General features: G+C 53.0%; 1 protein-coding gene across 1 annotated transcript in view; it reads right to left on the bottom strand.

The window, feature by feature from the left end:
• LOC144495522 (chondroitin sulfate glucuronyltransferase-like) overlaps positions 1 to 21954 on the bottom strand; it is a 50094-nt gene that overhangs the window by 4244 nt on the left and 23896 nt on the right. Inside the window, exon 3 of the mRNA XM_078215562.1 lies at positions 1014 to 1196. Coding sequence (XP_078071688.1) covers positions 1014 to 1196 — 183 coding nt within the window. The remainder of the gene's footprint in view (positions 1 to 1013; positions 1197 to 21954) is intronic.

Genomic DNA, 21954 nt, shown 5'->3' with positions numbered 1-21954 from the left:
GGGAGAACGTGCAGACTCTACAGAGACAGTCACCCACGCCGGGAATCGAACCCAAGTCCCTGGTGCTGTGGGGCAGCAGTGCTAGCCACTGTGCCACCGTGCCACCCACACGCTAAATGAAAGTTTAGAGGCTGCGGGTTGGGTGGAGTAGACAGGGAGAAATGTTTCTGGCAGGCAGCTCAGTAACTAAAGTGCACAGATTCCAGGCCATTGGTAGGAAACAGGAGCAAAGAGGGGACTATTTCTCTTTTGCACGGTAAGTTGGTATGAATGGGAATGTGCTGCCTCAAAGGGCAGTGGGAGTCGATTCAACAGTAACATTCAAAAAGGAATTGGATAAATGCTTGAAAAGGATAAATGTGCAGGGGAATAGAGAGAGGACAGGGAAACAGGACTAACTGGATTGATCTTTCCAATAGACAGAATGAGGCAGAGGGGGACGATATTCCAGGAACAAGACCCATGAGGGAAGAGGATAAATAATGACCTGTGGATTTTGTGGTAAAGCAGATGGAATTAAAGGACTCAAATTACCAACAAAATAGCGCACAAGAAACAATACTTTTCACTGTCTACTAATCATAGAATCATAGAATCCCTACAGTGCAGAAGGAGGCCATTCGGCCCATCAAGTCTGCACCGACCACAATCCCACCCAGGCCCTACCCCCACATATTTTACCCACTAATCCCTCTAACCTACGCATCTCAGGACTCTAAGGGGCAATTTTTAACCTGGCCAATCAACCTAACCCGCACATCTTTGGACTGTGGGAGGAAACCGGAGCACCCGGAGGAAACCCACGCAGACACGAGGAGAATGTGCAAACTCCACACAGACAGTGACCCGAGCCGGGAATCGAACCCGGGACCCTGGCGCTGTGAAGCAGCAGTGCTAACCACTGTGCTACCGTGCCGCCCAATACATGTGACAATAATAAATCAAATCAAATTATATTTATGCAGAATCTCCGTGAACCAGTGGCCTTGGAGAATGAGGCTATCCGACATTACCTGCAGCTTGCTGATTTCTCGGTACGTCCTGCCCAGTTCAATCTCACTGAAGCGACGATGGAGGCGGTACATTAGCGTGGGGTCTGACACCAAATGAATGGCAAAGGCCCTTTTGAACTCTGCACTGTCTTCTTTATCTGGGTCAGTGTTCTTGCCGAGCTGGAAGGAGTGGTAATGTACATCCTGAAACAACAAGTGTGTTGAGACATCAGCATAATGTGAACAGAACATTTGGGGTGCCCAGCAATAAGCACACCCACACACAATGAAGTTCTGCAGCATCTCAGCACTCTACACTTAATGCACGAGTGAGACAATCTTCCACATGATCATCTACGAGTGCAGAATATGAGTATTGCTGAAAGATAGACATGCTTCCAGCAATATCTTCCATTCCCCCATTTGCAATGTCTCGGAGTTAGAGAACCAATACAGTGACACCTGCAGCAAAATGAGAAGCAGTTTCACTCTGAGCCCATGGCCAAATGGACTGAGATTGCCCGTACTGCAAAACACTGTCACAGTCAGACAGAAAGGACCTCCATTGTCACTCTGCATTGGACATGAACACTGCTCCCAGAGGTACGGACCCAGGGTTTGATCCAATCCACCACTTCGACCCCAGTTAGGCCGATAATATTATTAATCCTGGAATATTTAGTTAATCAAAATCAACTCCTTTCCAAATGCTATAGATTTTCAAATGAAGATTCCAATCTGAAATATTAAACAGAATTAGTGACATCTACTGGCATCGTAAAGCCTGGAACCAAATGTGTTGCAGGAGGCCATTCGGCCCAAAATGTCTGTGTTGGCCTTTTGAGACAGAAAGACAAAACCTTATGGCAGCAGTCTCTCCCCATGGCCCTGTACCAATCCCCAAATAATCCCACTGTCCCACTCTCTCCCTAAAGGCCTGTATTAATCCCCAAATAATCCCACTGCTCGCTCTCTCCCCACAGCCCTGTATCAATCCCAAACCCCACTGCCCCACACTCTTTCCATAGTCCTGTAGCATCTCATACTAATCCCACTGCCCCGCCCTCTCCCCACAGCCCAGTGTCAATCCCCAAACTAATCCCACTGCCCCGCTCTCTCCCCATAGCCCTGTATCAATCCCCAAACTAATCCCACTGCTCTGCTCTCCCCATAGCCCTGTATCAATCCCCAAATAATCCCACTGCCCCCTCTCTCCCCACCACCCTATATCAATCCCCAAACTAATTCCTCTGCCCCACAGCCCTGTATCAATCCCCAAACTAATCCCAGTGCCCTACTCTCTCCCCATATCTCTGTATCCATCACACACTAAACTCTTTGCCCCGCTCTCTCCCCATAGCCCTGTATCAATCCCCAAACTAATCCCACTGCCACGCTCTCTCCCCACCACCCTGCATCAATCCCCAAATAATCCCACTGCCCCGTTGTCTCCCCATAACCCTGTACCAATCCCCAAATAATCCCACTGCCCCCTCTCTCCCATAGCCCTGTATCAATCCCAAACTAATCCCACTGCCCCACAGCCCTGTATCAATCCCCAAACTAATCCCAATGCCCTACTCTCTCCCCATGTCTCTGTATCCATCACAAACTAAACTCTTTGCCCCGCTCTCTCCCCATAGCCCTGTATCAATCCCAAACTAATCCCACTGCCCCGCTGTCTCCCCATAGCCCTGTATCAATCCCAAACTAATCCCACTGCCCCACTCTCTCCCTCTAGCCCTGTATCAATCCCCAAACCAATCCCACTGCCCCGCTCTCCCCATAGCCCTGTATCAATCCCAAACTAATCCCACTGCCCCACTCTCTCCTTCTAGCCCTGTATCAATCCCCAAACTAATCCCACTCTCTCCCTCTAGCCCTGTATCAATCCCCAAACTAATCCCACTGCCCTGCTCTCTCCCCATAGCCCTGTGTCAATCCCCAAGCTAATCCCACTGCCCTGCTCTCTCCCCATAGCCCTGTGTCAATCCCCAAATAATCCCACTGCCCCGCTCTCTCCCTCTAGTCCTGTATCAATTCCCCAGCCTCTGACTGAAAAACCCTCAGTGATTTCCATCTCTCGCTCCTTTGTTTACTGCCTCCTTTTCTCCCTGAATAACCCCTCCCTGTTACAAACAGGGAAAGATTTATGGAACAATGGAGCCCATTTGGTCCATAATATCTGTGCTAGCCACAAAATGTTCTCAAGCACAATCCTACCTCCCAATGTTTAGTGTGTAGCCATGCAGCTTACAACACAACACACATCGAACAGTCACATTCAGTTCAGTCTGACTACGGAATCAGCGCCTATGATAGTCACAACTGACATTCACATCTGAAAGGGTTGAACTTCTGTTACTTGGTTCCAATCTAAACGTGTGCAGACAGCGAGTGGTTGGATTGCGCTGCCTGGGAGTGTGGTGAAGGCAACTTCAATCGAGGCAGTTAAGAGAACATTAGATGAGGCATTGAATAGAAACAATGTGCAGGGGGAAGGGGGAAAGGCAGGGGAATGGCATTAAATCATGATGCTCATTTGGAAAGCCAGTGCAAACATGATGGGCCGAATGGCCTCCTTCTGCACTGTAACAATTGTGTGATTCTTAACTATCGAATTACATCAAGATCTTAATTGTTCCACATTGGTGATCATGCTTTCATCTACCAAGAACCTCATTCGTGGAACTTCCTCCCCAAACCTCTCTGCCTCTCCTAACTGCCCATGATGTGGAGATGCCGGCATTGGACCGGATAGGCACAGTAAGTGACTCACTCACCTGATGAAGGGACAACGCTCTGAAAGCTCGTGCTACCAAATAAACCTGTTGGACTTTAACCTGGTGTTGTGAGACTACTTACTCTGCTAACTGCTCTAAGAGCTCTTTCAAATCTAGCTTTCACTGAGCTTCTGGTCACAAAATCATAGAATCCCTACGGTGCAGGAGGCCATTCGGCCCATCAAGTCTGCACCGACCACAATCCCACCCAGGCCTTATTCCCGTAATCCTATGCATTTACCCTGCTAATTCCCCTGACACTAAGGGTCAATTTATCATGGCCAATCAATCTAACCCGCACATCATTGGACTGTGGGAGGAAACCGGAGCACCCGGAGGAAACCCACGCAGAGTGTGCAAACTCCGCACAGACTGCGACCCAAGCCGGGAATCGAACCCGCTCTGAGGCAGCAGTGCTAACCACTGTGCCACCCCAACACACCCCCCACTGTGCCACCCCAACACACACCCCACTGTGTCACCCCAACACACACCCTACTGTGTCACCCCAACACACACTCCACTGTGTCACCTGCCCCAGCATCTCCTTATGTGGCTTGGGATCAAATTTGCTTGATAACCACTCCTGCAAAACATCTTGAGATGTTCTATAATGTTAAAAGTGCCATACAAATGCACAGTTGTTGTTGTTGCCACCTCAGCCTGATTGTTGTCCAGGTCTGGCTGTAAGCAGGCACAGACCGTTTCATTATCTGAGGTCGTGGGATGCCCCACTGGTCCTCTCTCCCAGTACCACAAGTCCACAGATCCTTGAAGGTGACGTCACATGGCCAATCCACCTAACCTGCACATCCTTGGACTGTGAGAGGAAACCGGAGCACCCAGAGGAAACCCACGCAGACACGGGGAGAACGTGCAGACTCCGCACAGACAGTGACCCAAAGCTGGAATTTAACTCTGGTGCTGTGAGGCAGCAGTGCTAACCACTGTGCTGCAGTAGAGCACTGATTGATGTGGGTAACACTTACTGTTTGTGTAGGAAATCTGGCAGATTTCCTGGTGCCAAAATCACCGGATTTATTCAATTCAGTTTCCTAACTTGTCATTCCTAAAATATTTCTGCGGTGTGGCTGTCACATGTCTCAACATTTTCTGCCCATTCTCAGAGGGAAGTTAAGAGTCCATTAGAAGTAGGAGCTAAAGTAGGCCATTTGGCCCATCGAGTCTGCTCTGCCATTCAATCAGATCATGACTGATCTGATCTGATAATCCTCAACTCCACTTTCCCGCCTTATCCCCATAACCCTAGATTCCCTTACTGATTAAAAATCTGTCTATCTCAGCCTTGAACATACAGCCCTCTGTGCCCTTTGGGCTGCACGGTGGCACAGTGGTTAGCACTGCTGTCTCTCAGCGCCAGGGACCCTGGTTCAATTCCCAGCTTGGGTCACTATCTGTGCGGAGTCTGCACGATCTCCCCGTGTCTGCGTGGGTTTCCTCCGGGTGCTCCGGTTTGCTCCCACAGTCTGAAAGACATGCTGGTTAGGGTGCATTGGCCGTGCTAAATTCTCCCTCAGTGTACCCGAACAGGCGCCGGAGTGTGGTGACTAGGGGATCTTCACAGTAACTTCATTGCAGTGTGAATATAAGCCTACTTGTGACACTAATAAATAAACTTCAACTCTGCGGTAAAGAGTTCCACAGATTCACTACTGGCATTGGAGGCAGTCCAGAGAAGGTTCACTGGGTTGATCCTGGGTATGGAGGGATTTTCTTATGAGGAGAGTTTGAATAGGTTGGGCCTGTACTCATTGGAGTTTAGAAGAATGAGGAGCGACCTTATTGAGACAGATGGGATTCTCAGGGGGGCGTGAATAAGAAATTTCTCCTCATCTTTGTCTTAAACAGGCAACCTCTTACTCTGAGATAATGCCCTCTGGTCCCAGACTCTCCCACAAGGGGAAACAGCCTCTCAGCATCTACCCTGTCAAACCCCCTGAGAATCCAAGCTGTCGCAATAAGGTCACCTCTCATTCTTCGAAATTCCAATAAGTACAGGCCAAACCTAACCAACCTCCCCTCATAAGAAAATCCCTCCATAGTCAGGATCAACCTAGTGAACCTTCTCTGGACTGCCTCCAATGCCAGTATATCTTTCCTTAGATAAGGGGACCAAAGTTGTTCACAGTATTCCAGTTCAGTAAGTCTGTTTGAGACGAGAGCCACGTCAGTTCGGCTCCTGTGCTGTAGGGATTCTATGATTCCTGCTGTCAGCACCCTCCGAATTCCAATGAGAGTCTGCATCAACCTTCACCACAGCCCTTGGTGATGTCTTCAACCACTGTGATGTTTTCAGATAGTTCCGAGGGATTGTGCTGAGGCAGGGTTTGTATTAAAGGCTTGTGCTGTCTGATGTGTAATTTCACAGATGTCTCTGATCTGAAACAGACACCGAGATGCTTTCAAGTTCAAAGTGGGACTTAATGTTGAATGCAGCCACCCCAGCTAGTTTCCCACAGAGTGCTGCCTCGGAGCTGAAACAGCTGGTTATCCATCGGAAGGTACAAAGAACAATACAGCACAGGAACAGGCCCTTCGGCCCTCCAAGCCCGCGCCGCTCCCTGGTCCAAACTAGACCATTCTTTTGTATCCCTCCATTCCCACTCCGTTCATGTGGCCATCTAGATAAGTCTTAAATGTTCCCAGTGTGCCCGCCTCCACCACCTTGCCTGGCAGCGCATTCCAGGCCCCCACCACCCTCTGTGTAAAATATGTCCTTCTGATATCTGTGTTAAACCTCCCCCCCTTTACCTTGAACCTATGACCCCTCGTGAACGTCACCACCGACCTGGGAAAAAGCTTCCCACCGTTCACCCTATCTATGCCTTTCATAATTTTATACACCTTTATTAGGTCACCCCTCATCCTCCGTCTTTCCAGGGAGAACAACCCCAGTTTACCCAATCTCTCCTCATAACTAAGCCCCTCCATACCAGGCAACATCCTGGTAAACCTCCTCTGCACTCTCTCTAAAGCCTCCACGTCCTTCTGGTAGTGTGGCGACCAGAACTGGACGCAGTATTCCAAATGCGGCCGAACCAACGTTCTATACATCTGCAACATCAGACCCCAACTTTTATACTCTATGCCCCGTCCCATAAAGGCAAGCATGCCATATGCCTTCTTCACCACCTTCTCCACCTGTGACGTCACTTTTAGGGATTCTGTACCTGTATTCCCAGATCCCTCTGTTCAACTGCACTCTTCAGAGTCCTACCATTTACCCTGTACGTTCAACTTTGGTTTGTCCTTCCAAAGTGCAGTATCTCAACTTGTCTGCGTTAAATTCCATTTGTCATTTTTCAGCCCATCGCCTCCTCGCCTCTCCCGAAGTGGGCTATCCCACAGTAAAGCACTGGAGCATCAGCCTGGATCAACATAGAACATAGAACAGTACAGCACAGTACAGGCCCTTCGGCCCACGATGTTGTGCCGAGCTTTGTCCGAAACCAAGATCAAGCTATCCCACTCCCTATCATTCTGGTGTGCTCCATGTGCCTATCCAATAACCGCTTGAAAGTTCCCAAAGTGTCCGACTCCACTATCACTGCAGGCAGTCCATTCCACACCCCAACCACTCTCTGAGTAAAGAACCTACCTCGGACATCCCTCCTATATCTTCCACCACGAACCTTATAGATATGCCCCCGAGTAACAGCTACATCCACCCGAGGAAATAGTCTCTGAACGTTCACTCTATCTATCCCCCTCATCATCTTATAAACCTCTATTAAGTCGCCTCTCATCCTCCTCCGCTCCAGAGAGAACAGCCCTAGCTCCCTCAATCTTTCCTCATAAGACCTACCCTCCAAACCAGGCAGCATCCTGGTAAATCTCCTCTGCACTCTTTCCAGCGCTTCCACATACTTCTTATAGTGAGGTGACCAGAACTGCACACAATATTCCAAATGTGGTCTCACCAAGGTCCTGTACAGTTGCAGCATAACCCCACGGCTCTTAAACTCCAACCCCCTGTTAATAAAAGCTAACACACTATAGGCCTTCTTCGCAGCTCTATCCACTTGAGTGGCAACCTTTAGAGATCTGTGGATATGAACCCCAAGATCTCTCTGTTCCTCCACATTCTTCAGAACCCTACCTTTGACCCTGTAATCCACATTTAAATTAGTCCTACCAAAATGAATCACCTCACATTTATCAGGGTTAAACTCCATTTGCCATTTTTCAGCCCAGCTTTACATCCTATCTATGTCTCTTTGCAGCCTACAACAGCCCTCCACCTCATCCACTACTCCACCAATCTTGGTGTCATCAGCAAATTTACTGATCCACCCTTCAGCCCCCTCCTCTAAGTCATTAATAAAAATCACAGAGCAGAGGACCAAGCACTGATCCCTGTGGGTTGGAAATGAAGTTTTGTTTCTCTGGCCACAGGATCTCTCCCCCGTACAGCTCAGGGATCTCGGATGTCCTTGTACAACAGTTTCAAAACATTCTGTAAGAGTGTGAGGACATGTAGCTATCTTGTTTCCTCTTCTTGAAAATTAGTTATGTTCCCACGAAGTTTCCAGTTCTTTCCAAATCTCCCAGGTACTGATTGAAAGATTGTAGATAACCAATCATAGAATCATAAAACATTGTAAAAGGCAACTCAGCCCATTGTGCATGTGACGGCGCGGAGGCAGCGCCGCCCAGCGCGGTGGCAGGGTCGCCCGGCGCGGAGGCAGAGTCGCTCGGTGCGGTGGCAGCGCCGCCCGGCGCGGTGGCAGGGTCGCCCGGCGCGGAGGCAGGGTCGCTCGGCGCGGAGGCAGGGCCGCCCGGCGCGGTGGCAGCGCCGCCCGGCGCGGTGGCAGCGCCGCCCAGCGCGGTGGCAGCGCCGCCCGGCGCGGTGGCAGCGCCGCCCGGCGCGGAGGCAGGGTCGCCCGGCGCGGAGGCAGGGTCGCCCGGCGCGGAGGCAGGGTCGCCCGGCGCGGAGGCAGGGTCGCCCGGCGCGGAGGCAGGGTCGCCCGGCGCGGAGGCAGGGTCGCCCGGCGCGGAGGCAGGGTCGCCCGGCGCGGAGGCAGGGTCGCCCGGCGCGGAGGCAGGGTCGCCCGGCGCGGAGGCAGGGTCGCCCGGCGCGGAGGCAGGGTCGCTCGGCGCGGAGGCAGGGTCGCTCGGCGCGGAGGCAGGGTCGCTCGGCGGGGTGGCAGGGTCGCTCGGCGCGGAGGCAGGGTCGCTCGGCGGGGTGGCAGGGTCGCTCGGCGCGGTGGCAGGGTCGCTCGGCGCGGTGGCAGGGTCGCTCGGCGCGGAGGCAGGGTCGCTCGGCGCGGAGGCAGGGTCGCTCGGCGGGGTGGCAGGGTCGCTCGGCGCGGAGGCAGGGTCGCTCGGCGCGGAGGCAGGGTCGCTCGGCGGGGTGGCAGGGTCGCTCGGCGCGGAGGCAGGGTCGCTCGGCGCGGTGGCAGGGTCGCTCGGCGCGGAGGCAGGGTCGCCCGGCGCGGTGGCAGGGTCGCCCGGTGCGGTGGCAGGGTCGCCCGGCGCGGAGGCAGGGTCGCTCGGCGCGGTGGCAGGGTCGCCCGGCGCGGAGGCAGGGTCGCCCGGCGCGGAGGCAGGGTCGCTCGGCGCGGTGGCAGGGTCGCCCGGCGCGGAGGCAGGGTCGCTCGGCGCGGTGGCAGGGTCGCCCGGTGCGGTGGCAGGGTCGCTCGGCGCGGAGGCAGGGTCGCCCGGCGCGGTGGCAGGGTCGCCCGGCGCGGAGGCAGGGTCGCTCGGCGCGGAGGCAGGGTCGCCCGGCGCGGAGGCAGGGTCGCCCGGCGCGGAGGCAGGGTCGCTCGGCGCGGAGGCAGGGTCGCTCGGCGCGGAGGCAGGGTCGCCCGGCGCGGTGGCAGGGTCGCCCGGCGCGGAGGCAGGGTCGCCCGGCGCGGAGGCAGGGTCGCCCGGCGCGGAGGCAGGGTCGCTCGGCGCGGAGGCAGGGTCGCTCGGCGCGGTGGCAGGGCCGCTCAGCGCGGAGGCAGGGTCGCTCGGCGCGGTGGCAGGGCCGCCCGGCGCGGAGGCAGGGCCGCCCGGCGCGGAGGCAGGGCCGCCCGGCGCGGAGGCAGGGCCGCCCGGCGCGGAGGCAGGGCCGCCCGGCGCGGAGGCAGGGTCGCCCGGCGCGGAGGCAGGGTCGCCCGGCGCGGAGGCAGGGTCGCCCGGCGCGGAGGCAGGGTCGCCCGGCGCGGAGGCAGGGTCGCCCGGCGCGGAGGCAGGGTCGCCCGGCGCGGAGGCAGGGTCGCCCGGCGCGGAGGCAGGGTCGCCCGGCGCGGAGGCAGGGTCGCCCGGCGCGGAGGCAGGGTCGCCCGGCGCGGAGGCAGGGTCGCTCGGCGCGGAGGCAGGGTCGCCCGGCGCGGAGGCAGGGTCGCCCGGCGCGGAGGCAGGGTCGCCCGGTGCGGAGGCAGGGTCGCTCGGCGCGGAGGCAGGGCCGCCCGGCGCGGAGGCAGGGTCGCCCGGCGCGGAGGCAGGGCCGCCCGGCGCGGAGGCAGGGTCGCCCGGCGCGGAGGCAGGGTCGCCCGGCGCGGAGGCAGGGTCGCCCGGCGCGGAGGCAGGGTCGCCCGGCGCGGAGGCAGGGTCGCCCGGCGCGGAGGCAGGGTCGCCCGGCGCGGAGGCAGGGTCGCCCGGCGCGGAGGCAGGGTCGCCCGGCGCGGAGGCAGGGTCGCCCGGCGCGGAGGCAGGGTCGCCCGGCGCGGAGGCAGGGTCGCCCGGCGCGGAGGCAGGGTCGCCCGGCGCGGAGGCAGGGTCGCTCGGCGCGGAGGCAGGGTCGCTCGGCGCGGAGGCAGGGTCGCTCGGCGCGGAGGCAGGGTCGCTCGGCGCGGAGGCAGGGTCGCCCGGCGCGGTGGCAGGGTCGCCCGGCGCGGAGGCAGGGTCGCTCGGCGCGGAGGCAGGGTCGCCCGGCGCGGAGGCAGGGTCGCTCGGCGCGGAGGCAGGGTCGCTCGGCGCGGAGGCAGGGTCGCCCGGCGCGGAGGCAGGGTCGCTCGGCGCGGAGGCAGGGTCGCTCGGCGCGGAGGCAGGGTCGCTCGGCGCGGAGGCAGGGTCGCTCGGCGCGGAGGCAGGGTCGCTCGGCGCGGTGGCAGGGTCGCTCGGTGCGGAGGCAGGGCCGCCTCCCAGGTGTGTGCATGAATGTGCAGAGGCAGAGAGGGGTTGATATTAGATGCAAGTTACTTCATGTCTGGATGAGAGGAGTGTTCACCATGTGGAAGAGTCAATTACTAGGGGGCACAGGGTTAAGGTGCGAGGGGCAAGGTTTAAAGGAGATGTACGAGGCAGATTTTTTACACAGAGGGCGGTGGGTGCCTGGAACTCGTGCCGGGGGAGATAGTGGAAGCCGATACGATAGTGACTTTTAAGCGGTGTCTTGACAAATACATGAATAGGATGGGAATGGAGGGATACGGTCCCCGGAAGGGTAGGGGGTTTTAGTTCAGTCGGGCAGCATGGTCGGTGCAGGCTTGGAGGGGCCGAAGGGCCTGTTCCTGTGCTGTAATTTTCTTTGTGAATTCTCTGCTCTTTTCTGGTCTCCATCTCAAACAGGACATACAGGCATTGGAGAAGGTGCAAAAAAAAACCTTACAAGAATGATACTAGAACTGAGGGGTTATAACCAGCAAGAAAGGTTGAACAAGCTGGAGTCCTATCTTTCGAATCAAAAGTCTGAGGGGTGATCTGATAGAAGTTTGTAAAGTTATGAAGGAGTTCGATAGGGTAGGTCTGGAGAAGGTGCTGTTTAATTGAGGGGCCATCGTATTAAAGAGGCACTGGTAAACCCACACGGAATCAGGAGGAACTTTAACGTGTGGTTAGTTCAGTCTTCAACACCATTACTCCTACAAACCTCATCTCCAAACTCTGTGGGGCTCGGCTCCTCCCTCTGCGTTCGGATCCTAGATGTCCTAACCCACAGGTAACCCACAATCAGTAAGGATAGGCATGGTCCCTGGCACCGCAAGGCAGCAGTGCTAACCAATGTGCCACCATGTCTTTAAGAAGAAACTGGACAAGTACATAAAGGAGAAAGGAATATGAGGATGACTGGTGGGGTGAGATGAAGAGGAGGAGGTGATGGGAGTCATATCTCAGCTATACAGCCTGGAGTTACCGTGAGCAGCTCTGGGCACCATACCTTAGGAAAGATCTACTGGTAATGAGGGAGTGCAGTGTACATTGACCAGAACTGCTACATTACAAGGAAATATGTGTTCCAGGGAATTTAAAGATTTAATACAAGTTCACCAGATAATACGTGGGACTGAAAGGGTAGATAGTGAGAAACTTATTTATTTACATTGGCTAAGTGATAAAGCCAAATGCTTCAGGAGTCAAATTGGAAAACACTTCTACAAAGTGGCAGAATTCTGAAACTCTCTTTTTAGGTCAGAGATTGCAAGATTGTCATTAGCTGAAGGAATGAAGGAACATGGAGCAAAGTCAGGCCAATCTCACCAAATGATGACAGGACAGGCTCGGGATGGGGGCGGGGGGAAACTAAAAGCTTTCCTAAACACCAGTTCAGCTGACAGACTGGGTTCTGTGGTGGAAATTTCAAGGACTCTCGCACATTTTTTAAAAGTGCGCCCCCGTCGCAATGAATCATTCGTCTGCACAGATTTTGTATCAAATGGATTTTCCAAACAGGAGCCTGGGAGTAGATAGCAGACCACATGGTCCTCAGGACTCTACATGGTGGCACAGTGGTTAGCACGGCTGCCTCACAGCGCCAGGGACCCGGGTTCAATTCCCGGCTTGGGCCACTGTGTGTGTGGAGTTTGCACGTTCTCCCCGTGTCTGTGTGGGTTTCCTCCGGGTGCTCCGGTTTCCTCCCACAGTATGAAAGACGTGCTGGTTAGGTACATTGGCCATGTTAAATTCTCCCTCAGTATATACCCGAACAGGCGCCGGAGTGTGGCGACTAGGGGATTTTCAGTATTACTTCTGTACTACAAGCTTACTTGTGACTAATAAATAAACTTTACTTTTTCACCTTATTATAAACGCTCCTCGCACTGAGACACAGAGCCTTCAGGCTTGTTTCTTTGGCATTTATTGCCCTCTTACAATTATGATGTAATGTGACCCTTTTTGATTTTTGTCTTTGGTTTCTCTGCCTTCCACTTTTCCCCTTCCTGCCTTTTGTTTCTGTCCCCACTTAGGTAGGGGAGTCTAAAACACTCAGGAGCAGAGGTAAGCAAGTGACTCTGAGAACAATTCTACAGAGCACCGGACACTCATGGTGAAGAATGAAGACCATAACACTATCATTGGTTGCCAACCATCTGGTTCACTAATGCCCTTTAGAAATCAAAGGGTAACCAAGGTAGATGAGGGCAGTGCAGTCGATGTTGTCTACATGAACTTTAGCAAGGCCTTTGACAAGGTACCGCATGGTAGGTTGTTGCATAAAGTTAAATCTCACGGGATCCAGGGCGAGGTATCTAAATGGATACAAAATTGGCTTCTCGACAGAATAAGAAGTTTAACAACACCAGATTAAAGTCCAACGGGTTTATTTGGTAGCAAAAGCCACACAAGCTTTCGGAGCTCCAAGCCCCTTCTTCAGGTCAACCTCTCGACAGAACTTCTCGACAGAAGCCAGAGGGTGGTTGTAGAGAGTTGTTTTTCAAACTGGAGGCCTGTGACCAGCGGTGTGCCTCAGGGATCAGTGCTGGGCCCACTGTTATTTATATTAATGATTTGGATGAGAATATAGGAGGCATGGTTAGCAAGTTTGCAGATGACACCAAGATTGGTGGCATAGTGGACAGTGAAGAAGGTTATCTTGGATTGCAATGGGATCTTGATCAATTGGGTCAGTGGGCTGACGAATGGCAGATGGAGTTTAATTTAGACAAATGCGAGGTGATGCATTTTGGTAGATTGAACCAGGGCAGGACTTACTCAATTAATAGAACATAGAACATAGAACAGTACAGCACAGAACAGGCCCTTCGGCCCACGATGTTGTGCCGAGCTTTATCTGAAACCAAGATCAAGCTATCCCACTCCCTATCATCCTGGTGTGCTCCATGTGCCTATCCAATAACCGCTTAAATGTTTCTAAAGTGTCTGACTCCACTATCACTGCAGGCAGTCCATTCCACACCCCAACCACTCTCTGCGTAAAGAACCTACCTCTGATATCCGTCCTGTATCTCCCACCACGAACCCTATAGTTATGCCCCCTTGTAATAGCTCCATCCACCCGAGGAAATAGTCTTTGAACGTTCACTCTATCTATCCCCTTCATCATTTTATACACCTCTATTAAGTCTCCCCTCAGCCTCCTCCACTCCAGAGAGAATAGCCCTAGCTCCCTCAACCTTTCCTCATATGACCTACCCTCCAAACCAGGCAGCATCCTGGTAAATCTCCTCTGCACTCCTTCCAGCGCTTCCACATCCTTCCTATAGTGAGGTGACCAGAACTGCACACAATATTCCAAATGTGGTCTCACCAAGGTCCTGTACAGTTGCAGCATAACCCCACGGCTCTTAAACTCCAACCCCCTGTTAATAAAAGCTAACACACTACAGGCCTTCTTCACAGCTCTATCCACTTGAGTGGCAACCTTTAGAGATCTGTGGATATGGACCCCAAGATCTCTCTGTTCCTCCACAGTCTTCAGAACCCTACCTTTGACCCTGTAATCCACATTTAAATTTGTCCTACCAAAATGAATCACCTCACATTTATCAGGGTTAAACTCCATTTGCCATTTTTCAGCCCAGCTTTGCATCCTATCTATGTCTCTTTGCAGCCTACAACAGCCCTCCACCTCATCCACTACTCCACCAATCTTGGTGTCATCAGCAAATTTACTGATCCACCCTTCAGCCCCCTCCTCTAAGTCATTAATAAAAATCACAAAGAGCAGAGGACCAAGCACTGATCCCTGCGGCACACCGCTAGCAACCTGCCTCCAATCCGAAAATTTTCCATCGACCACCACCCTCTGTCTTCGGTCAGACAGCCAGTTGCCTATCCAATCGGCCAACTTTCCCTCTATCCCACACCTCCTCACTTTCATCATAAGCCGACCATGGGGGACCTTATCAAACGCCTTACTAAAATCCATGTATATGACATCAACTGCCCTACCTTCATCAACACACTTAGTTACCTCCTCAAAAAATTCTATCAAATTTGTGAGGCACGACTTGCCCTTCACGAATCCGTGCTGACTATCTCGGATTAATCCGCATCTTTCTAAATGGTCGTAAATCCCATCCCTAAGGACCCTTTCCATCAATTTACCAACCACCGAAGTAAGACTAACCGGTCTATAATTACCAGGGTCATTTCTATTCCCTTTCTTAAACAGAGGAACAACATTCGCCATTCTCCAGTCCTCTGGCACCATCCCCGTGGACAGCGAGGACCCAAAGATCAACGCCAAAGGCTCTGCAATCTCATCCCTTGCCTCCCAAAGAATCCTAATGGTAGGGCGTTGGGGAGAGTTACAGAACAAAGAGATCTAGGGGTACATGTTCATAGCTCCTTGAAAGTGGAGTCACAGGTGGACAGAGTGGTGAAGAAGGCATTCGGCATGGTTGGTTTCATTGGTCAGAACATTGAATACAGGAGTTGGGACGTCTTGTTGAAGTTGTACAAGACATTGGTAAGGCCACACTTGGAATACTGTGTGCAATTCTGGTCACCCTATTATAGAAAGGATATTATTAAACTAGAAAGAGTGCAGAAAAGATTTACTAGGATGCTACCGGGACTTGATGGATTGAGTTATAAGAAGAGGCTGGATAGACTGGGACTTTTTTCTCTGGAGCGTAGGAGGCTGAGGGGTGACCTTCTAGAGGTCTATAAAATAATGAGGGGCATAGACAAGGTAGATAGTCAATATCTTTTCCCAAAGGTAGGGGAGTCTAAAACTAGAGGGCATAGGTTTAAGGTGAGAGGGGAGAGATACACAAGTGTCCAGAGGGGCAATTTTTTCACACAGAGGGTGGTGAGTGTCTGGAACAAGCTGCCAGAGGTAGTAGTAGAGGCGGGTACAATTTTATCTTTCAAAAAGCATTTCGACAGTTACATGGGTACGATGAGTATAGAGGGATATGGGCCAAATGCGGGCAATTGGGATGAGCTTTGGGGTTATAAAGAAAAAAGGGCAGCATGGACAAGTTGGGCCTGTTTCCTTGCTGTAAACCTCTATGACTCTAAATCTGCCATCCTTACCTGGCCTAACCGACACGTGACTCCAGACCCACAGCAACGTGGTTGACTCTAAATGGCCCTCTGAAATGGCCGAGCGAGACACTCAGTTCAAGGGCAATTAGGGATGGGCAATAAATGCTGACCCTGCCAGTGACGCCCACATCCCATGGAAGAATAAAGAGAAGACAGAGTTGTCACTGGCATGAGGCGAACACTCAGCTGTCAGTAACAGCCCACTGGGTGAATGAAGGACTGAACACTGAATGATGTTCTCACTGTAAGTAACAACGGACTGCTTTGTTAACGCATCAGTCTCAACAAAATTCCAAACTATTTTCTGTTTCAAATTGAAGGTCATTCGTTCTCAAAAACTAAACGGTGCCAGTAAGTAGAGAAACAAGCAAACCCTTTCAGAAAGTAAAATGGCATAATATCCACTTTCAATATCTGACACGGAATTTTTCTTGAAGCAGCCCAAGTACATAAGCTTCAGCCCCACACCCCGCCTCGCCGCGGGGGCCCCACCCCCTCACACGGGCCCTCCCTCAATGGAGACCCTCCCTCAATGCAGACTCTCCAACACTGAAGATCCAGTTCAGATAAATCAAGCACAGGAACTCACTCCGGCCGCCTCACAAACATTTAAACCAACGGAAATAATTCTAATTGGCTGCATAGATCCCCAGCAAAGCAACACTCTCAGACTGCAGGGACAACATCTAGAAGGCTGCACAGTGGTTAGCACTGCTGCCTCACAGCGCCAGGGACCCGGGTTCGATTCCCGGCTCGGGTCACTGTCTGTGTGGAGACTGCACGTTCTCCCCGTGTCTGCGTGGGTTTCCTCTGGGTGCTCCGGTTTCATCCCACAGTGCAAAGATATGCGGGTTAGGTGCATTGGTCATGCTAAGTTGCCCCTTAGAGTCCCATGGGAGTCAGCATGGGGTTGTGGGGATGGGGTCCGAGTGGGATTGTGGTCAGTGCAGTCTCGATGGGCCGAATGGCCTCTTTCTGTACTGTAGGATTGTATAACTCTAACTAAAAAGCCTCTCATTTCTGTAGTACCCTCACCAGCTCAGAACATGCTGAAGGGTTTATTGCCAATGAAAAACTAGACATTGCTGGAATTGAAACAAGGGACTCAATTTCCAAATAGCAGCAGGATGAATGTCGTTGATGGAGGAATGATTATTGGCCTGGCTGACACTGCTCTCTGAAACTCTCATCAGCTGGACAGAGCAGATAGAGACTCAGTTTAGCATTTCATCTGAAAGGTGGCACCTCTGACAGTGAGGCACTCCCTCAGCACTGACCCTCTGACAGTGCGGCACTCCCTCAGCACTGACCCTCTGACAGTGCGGCACTCCCTCAGCACTGACCCTCTGACAGTGCGGCACTCCCTCAGCACTGACCCTCTGACAGTGCGGCACTCCCTCAGTACTGACCCTCTGACAGTGCAGAGCTCCCTCAGTACTGACCCTCTGACAGTGTGGCACTCCCTCAGTACTGACCCTCTGACAGTGCGGCACTCCCTCAGTACTGACCCTCTGACAGTGCAGAGCTCCCTCAGTACTGACCCTCTGACAGTGCGGCACTCCCTCAGTACTGACCCTCTGACAGTGCAGAGCTCCCTCAGTACTGACCCTCTGACAGTGCGGCACTCCCTCAGTACTGACCCTCTGACAGTGCGGCACTCCCTCAGCACTGACCCTCTGACAGTGCGGCATTCCCTCAGCACTGACCCTCTGACAGTGCAGAGCTCCCTCAGTGTGGGATTTTCTCCCACAATAAGCAGTGGATATCATGGTTCAATCAATATTTATTCCAATCTTTGTTCAACCGTCCAAGCAAATTACCATCTCCAGCCTCCCTTCTCTCACCAAAATCCTTCAACGTGTGTCACCTCCCCAATCCATGCCCAGTTTCCTGCGGCTCCACATCGGAAACCTTTACTTCAGGTATCTGACCCTGCCACCCACACTGGAATGCCTCTTATCAAAATTACAATAACACCCTGTGTGAAACCTACCCTCACCATCCTTTCCGAGCTGCAATGGCCGCCCCATCCTCCTCCAACACCTCTCCAAACCCAGTGCGGCTCTCGCCTGGTTCCATGTGGGCGGCGCTGGCATGCCCAGCATTTGTTACCCATCCTTCTTTACCCCTTGAACTGAAGGACTTGCTCAGCCATTTCAGAGGGCAGTCAAGAGTCAACCACAGGCCAGGTAAGGGCGGCAGATTTCCTTCCCTAAAGGACATTAGTGAACTAGGTAGGTTTTTACGACAATCGACAATGGTTCATGGGCATTAGAGTTTAATTCCAGACTTTTATTGAATTCAAATTTCGAACCCAGATTTCAGAGCCTTAGCCCAGGTCTCTGGATTACTAGTCCACTAAATACCACGACACCACCACCTCCCCTACATCAGAAGCAACCCAGAATGAGACAAGCACCTGGTGTGGTAACTATTACTGGATTTGCTGATAGTTTTAAAAACCCTGCAAGGTGTTGTCTGGGGAGGATTAGCTCTACAGTTAGAGAAAATGAAGGGATTTGGAACTGGGCAAATTTAAAGACACTGTATCGGCATTGAGCTAATCAAGTGTATTCAAATTGACTTTCTTGGTGTGTTTTTTATCGTTTAATCAACATTTATTTAATATTGTCAGAGACATTTGGGGCATCATTCTCCGGTTTCCACATCATTCCTCACATTATTCCAAAATACAGCCAAGAGCTGGCGTTCCCAACTTCCCTTCTGAGATTTGGAACACTCGAGCCTTTAACATCAGCTCGAAAACTTTACCACCATCTTTGAAGTTTATTTATTAGTCACAAGTAGGCTTACATTAACACTGCAATGAAGTTACTGAGAAATTCCCCTAGTCGCCACACTCCGGCACCTGTTCAGGTCAATGTACCTAACCTTCCTTTCGACTTTGTTTTTGGTTCGGGCTGTTCCCCCTTCCTTTTGGGGAGCTGCCCCTTTTAATTTGTCCCTAAGTTAGTTTGAGTTTGTTTACTTGGTTGGTATCAAAAGAAATACCTAACCAGCAATCTTTGGACTGTGGGAAACCGGAGCACCCGGAGGAAACCCATGCAGACACTGGGAGAACCTGCAAACTCCACATAAACAGTGACCCGAGGCCCGAACTGAACCCGGGTCCCTGGCGCTGTGAGGCAGCAGTGCTCACCACTGTGTCACCGTGCTGCCCCGGGTCCCTGGCGCTGTGAGGCAGCAGTGCTAACCACTGTGCCACCGTGCCGCCCCGGGCCCCTGGCGCTGTGAGGCAGCAGTGCTCACCACCGTGCCGCCCCGGGTCCCTGGCGCTGTGAGGCAGCAGTGCTCACCACTGTGTCACCGTGCCGCCCCGGGTCCCTGGCACTGTGAGGCAGCAGTGCTCACCACTGTGCCACCGTGCCGCCCCGGGTCCCTGGCACTGTGAGGCAGCAGTGCTCACCACTGTGTCACCGTGCCGCCCCGGGTCCCTGGCACTGTGAGGCAGCAGTGCTCACCACTGTGCCACCATGCCGCCCTGGGTCCCTGGCGCTGTGAGGCAGCAGTGCTAACCACTGTGCCACCATGCCGCCCCGGGTCCCTGGCGCTGTGAGGCAGCAGTGCTAACCACTGTGCCATCGTGCCGCCCCGGGTCCCTGGCGCTGTGAGGCAGCAGTGCTCACCACTGTGCCATCGTGCCGCCCCGGGTCCCTGGCGCTGTGAGGCAGCAGTGCTAACCACTGTGCCACCATGCCGCCCCGGGTCCCTGGCGCTGTGAGGCAGCAGTGCTCACCACTGTGCCATCGTGCCGCCCCGGGTCCCTGGCGCTGTGAGGCAGCAGTGCTCACCACTGTGCCATCGTGCCGCCCCGGGTCCCTGGCGCTGTGAGGCAGCAGTGCTCACCACTGTGCCACCGTGCTGCCCCGGGTCCCTGGCGCTGTGAGGCAGCAGTGCTCACCACTGTGCCACCGTGCTGCCCCGGGTCCCTGGCGCTGTGAGGCAGCAGTGCTCACCACTGTGCCACCGTGCTGCCCCGGGTCCCTGGAGCTGTGAGGCAGCAGTGCTCACCACTGTGCCACCGTGCTGCCCATGCCACCACCTCTCCCGACTTCGCCGCTGTCACTAAATCCTCAGACTGCTTCTCCGACATCTTGTACTGGAGGAGAAGTTTCCTCCAATTAAATGTTGGGAAGACTGAAGCCATTGTTTCCTGCTCCAAATTCCATTCCCTAGTGACTGGCTCCATCCCGAGCAACAATGAGATTCAGGCTATTCACAACCTCTGTCATTTTGGATCCTGAGCTCAGATTCCAGCTTAAACCTGTGCTACCATTAAGATTGTCTGTTTCCACCTCCATAGCAGAACCTGACATCCCCCTCAGCTCATCCGCTGCTGAAATCCTCCCTAATGGCTCCGTTACCTTTGGGCTTGCCAATTCCAAGGCATGGATAGATTGCATAGTCAGAATCCTTTTCCCAGGGTAGAAATGTCAATTACTAGGAGACATACGTTTAAGGTAAAAGGCGGAAAGTTTAAAGATGTGAGGAGCAAGTTTTTTTACACAGAGGGTGTTAAGTGCCTGGAATGTGCTGCTTGAGGTGGTGGTAGAAGCAGATACATGATTTTATTTATTTATTCATTTGTAGGACATGGGCGTCGCTGGCTGGGCCAGCATTCATTGCCCATCCCTACTTACCCTTGCTCAGAGAGCAGTTGAGAGTCAACCACATTGCTGTGGCTCAGGAATCACATGTAGGTCAGACTGGGTAAGGACGGCAGATTTCCTTCCCTAAAGGACATTACTGAGCCAGATGGGTTTTTCCGACAATGGTTTCATGGTCATCAGTAGATTCTTAATTCCAGATATATTTAATTGAATTCAAATTCCACCATCTGCCGTGGGGGGATTCGGACCCGGGTCCCCAGAACATTAGCTGAGTTTCTGGATTAATAGTATAGGATAGTCACATGAGCAGCCTGGGAATGGAGGGATACAAACGATTGGTCTAGTTGGACCAAGAAGCGGCACAGGCTTAGAGGGCTGAAGGGCCTGTTTCCTGTGCTGTACTGTTCTTTGTTCTTTGTTCTTTGTTTAGGCCACCGCCTCCCCAGGGGGGGAAATACAAGGATACAGACCACGTGGAGGCTAAAGGTCTTTAGTTTAGAAAGGAGTCATGTGTCGGCGCAGGCTTGGTGGGCCGAAAGGCCTGTTCCTGTGCTGTTCTTTGTTCACTCATGGCTGGATTCCCACATTCTACCAAAAGGTCATCCAAAACTCTGCAGCTGAAACCTTGACTTGTAACAGATCCTATTCTCCCCCACCACTCCCGCGCTCGCTGACTTACATTCACTCTGGCTCAAGCAATGATTTGATTTTAAAATTCTCATCCTTATTTTCAAATTCCTCCACAGCCTTACCCCTCCCCATCTCTGTCACCTACTCCAGCTGCACAACCCTATGCAATAGTGTCATAGAGATTTACAGCATGGAAGCAGGCCCTTTGGCCCAACTTGTCCATGCTGCCCTTTTTTTTAAACCACTGAGCGAATCCCAACTGCCCGTGTTTGGCCCATACCACTCTATACCCATCTTACCCATGTAATATCTGCACTCCTCTAATTCTAGCCTCTGGACTGAATCAGGCTTGGGCCCTCTGGTCCCATATGGGACAGTGAATAGTAATGATCAGTCACTGGCATTGGTCCATCGCAATCTCTTTCACTCCGGCTCAGACAGTGCCCTGCTCCTGAAGATTCTCTTTAAATTTACTTCTCCAGGTCTTCCTGTTCTGTCTGGCGGTGCCCATTCTATCCCCACTCTGACAGGGTGGATGTCCGTGAGTTGAAACCTTCCTCAGTCATCTCTCCATCATCTTGTCTTGAAGCTGCCTCTGGTCATTCCTTTACATCGCTTCTTTGTTACTGATGCTGTAACTCCATAGGATGCCCAGGATTTTCTAGGCAGCGCTGGTGAAAGACTCAAACTTACGTGACACCTTTCCTGTTTTCTTTCCCATCTCGCTGGCATTCA

The sequence above is a fragment of the Mustelus asterias genome, chromosome 7 (genome assembly GCF_964213995.1).
Source record: "Mustelus asterias chromosome 7, sMusAst1.hap1.1, whole genome shotgun sequence".
In the NCBI taxonomy this organism is placed as follows: Eukaryota; Metazoa; Chordata; class Chondrichthyes; order Carcharhiniformes; family Triakidae; genus Mustelus; species Mustelus asterias.
Note: the sequence above shows the minus strand (reverse complement) of the source record. Positions and strands in the feature narration are given on the sequence as shown.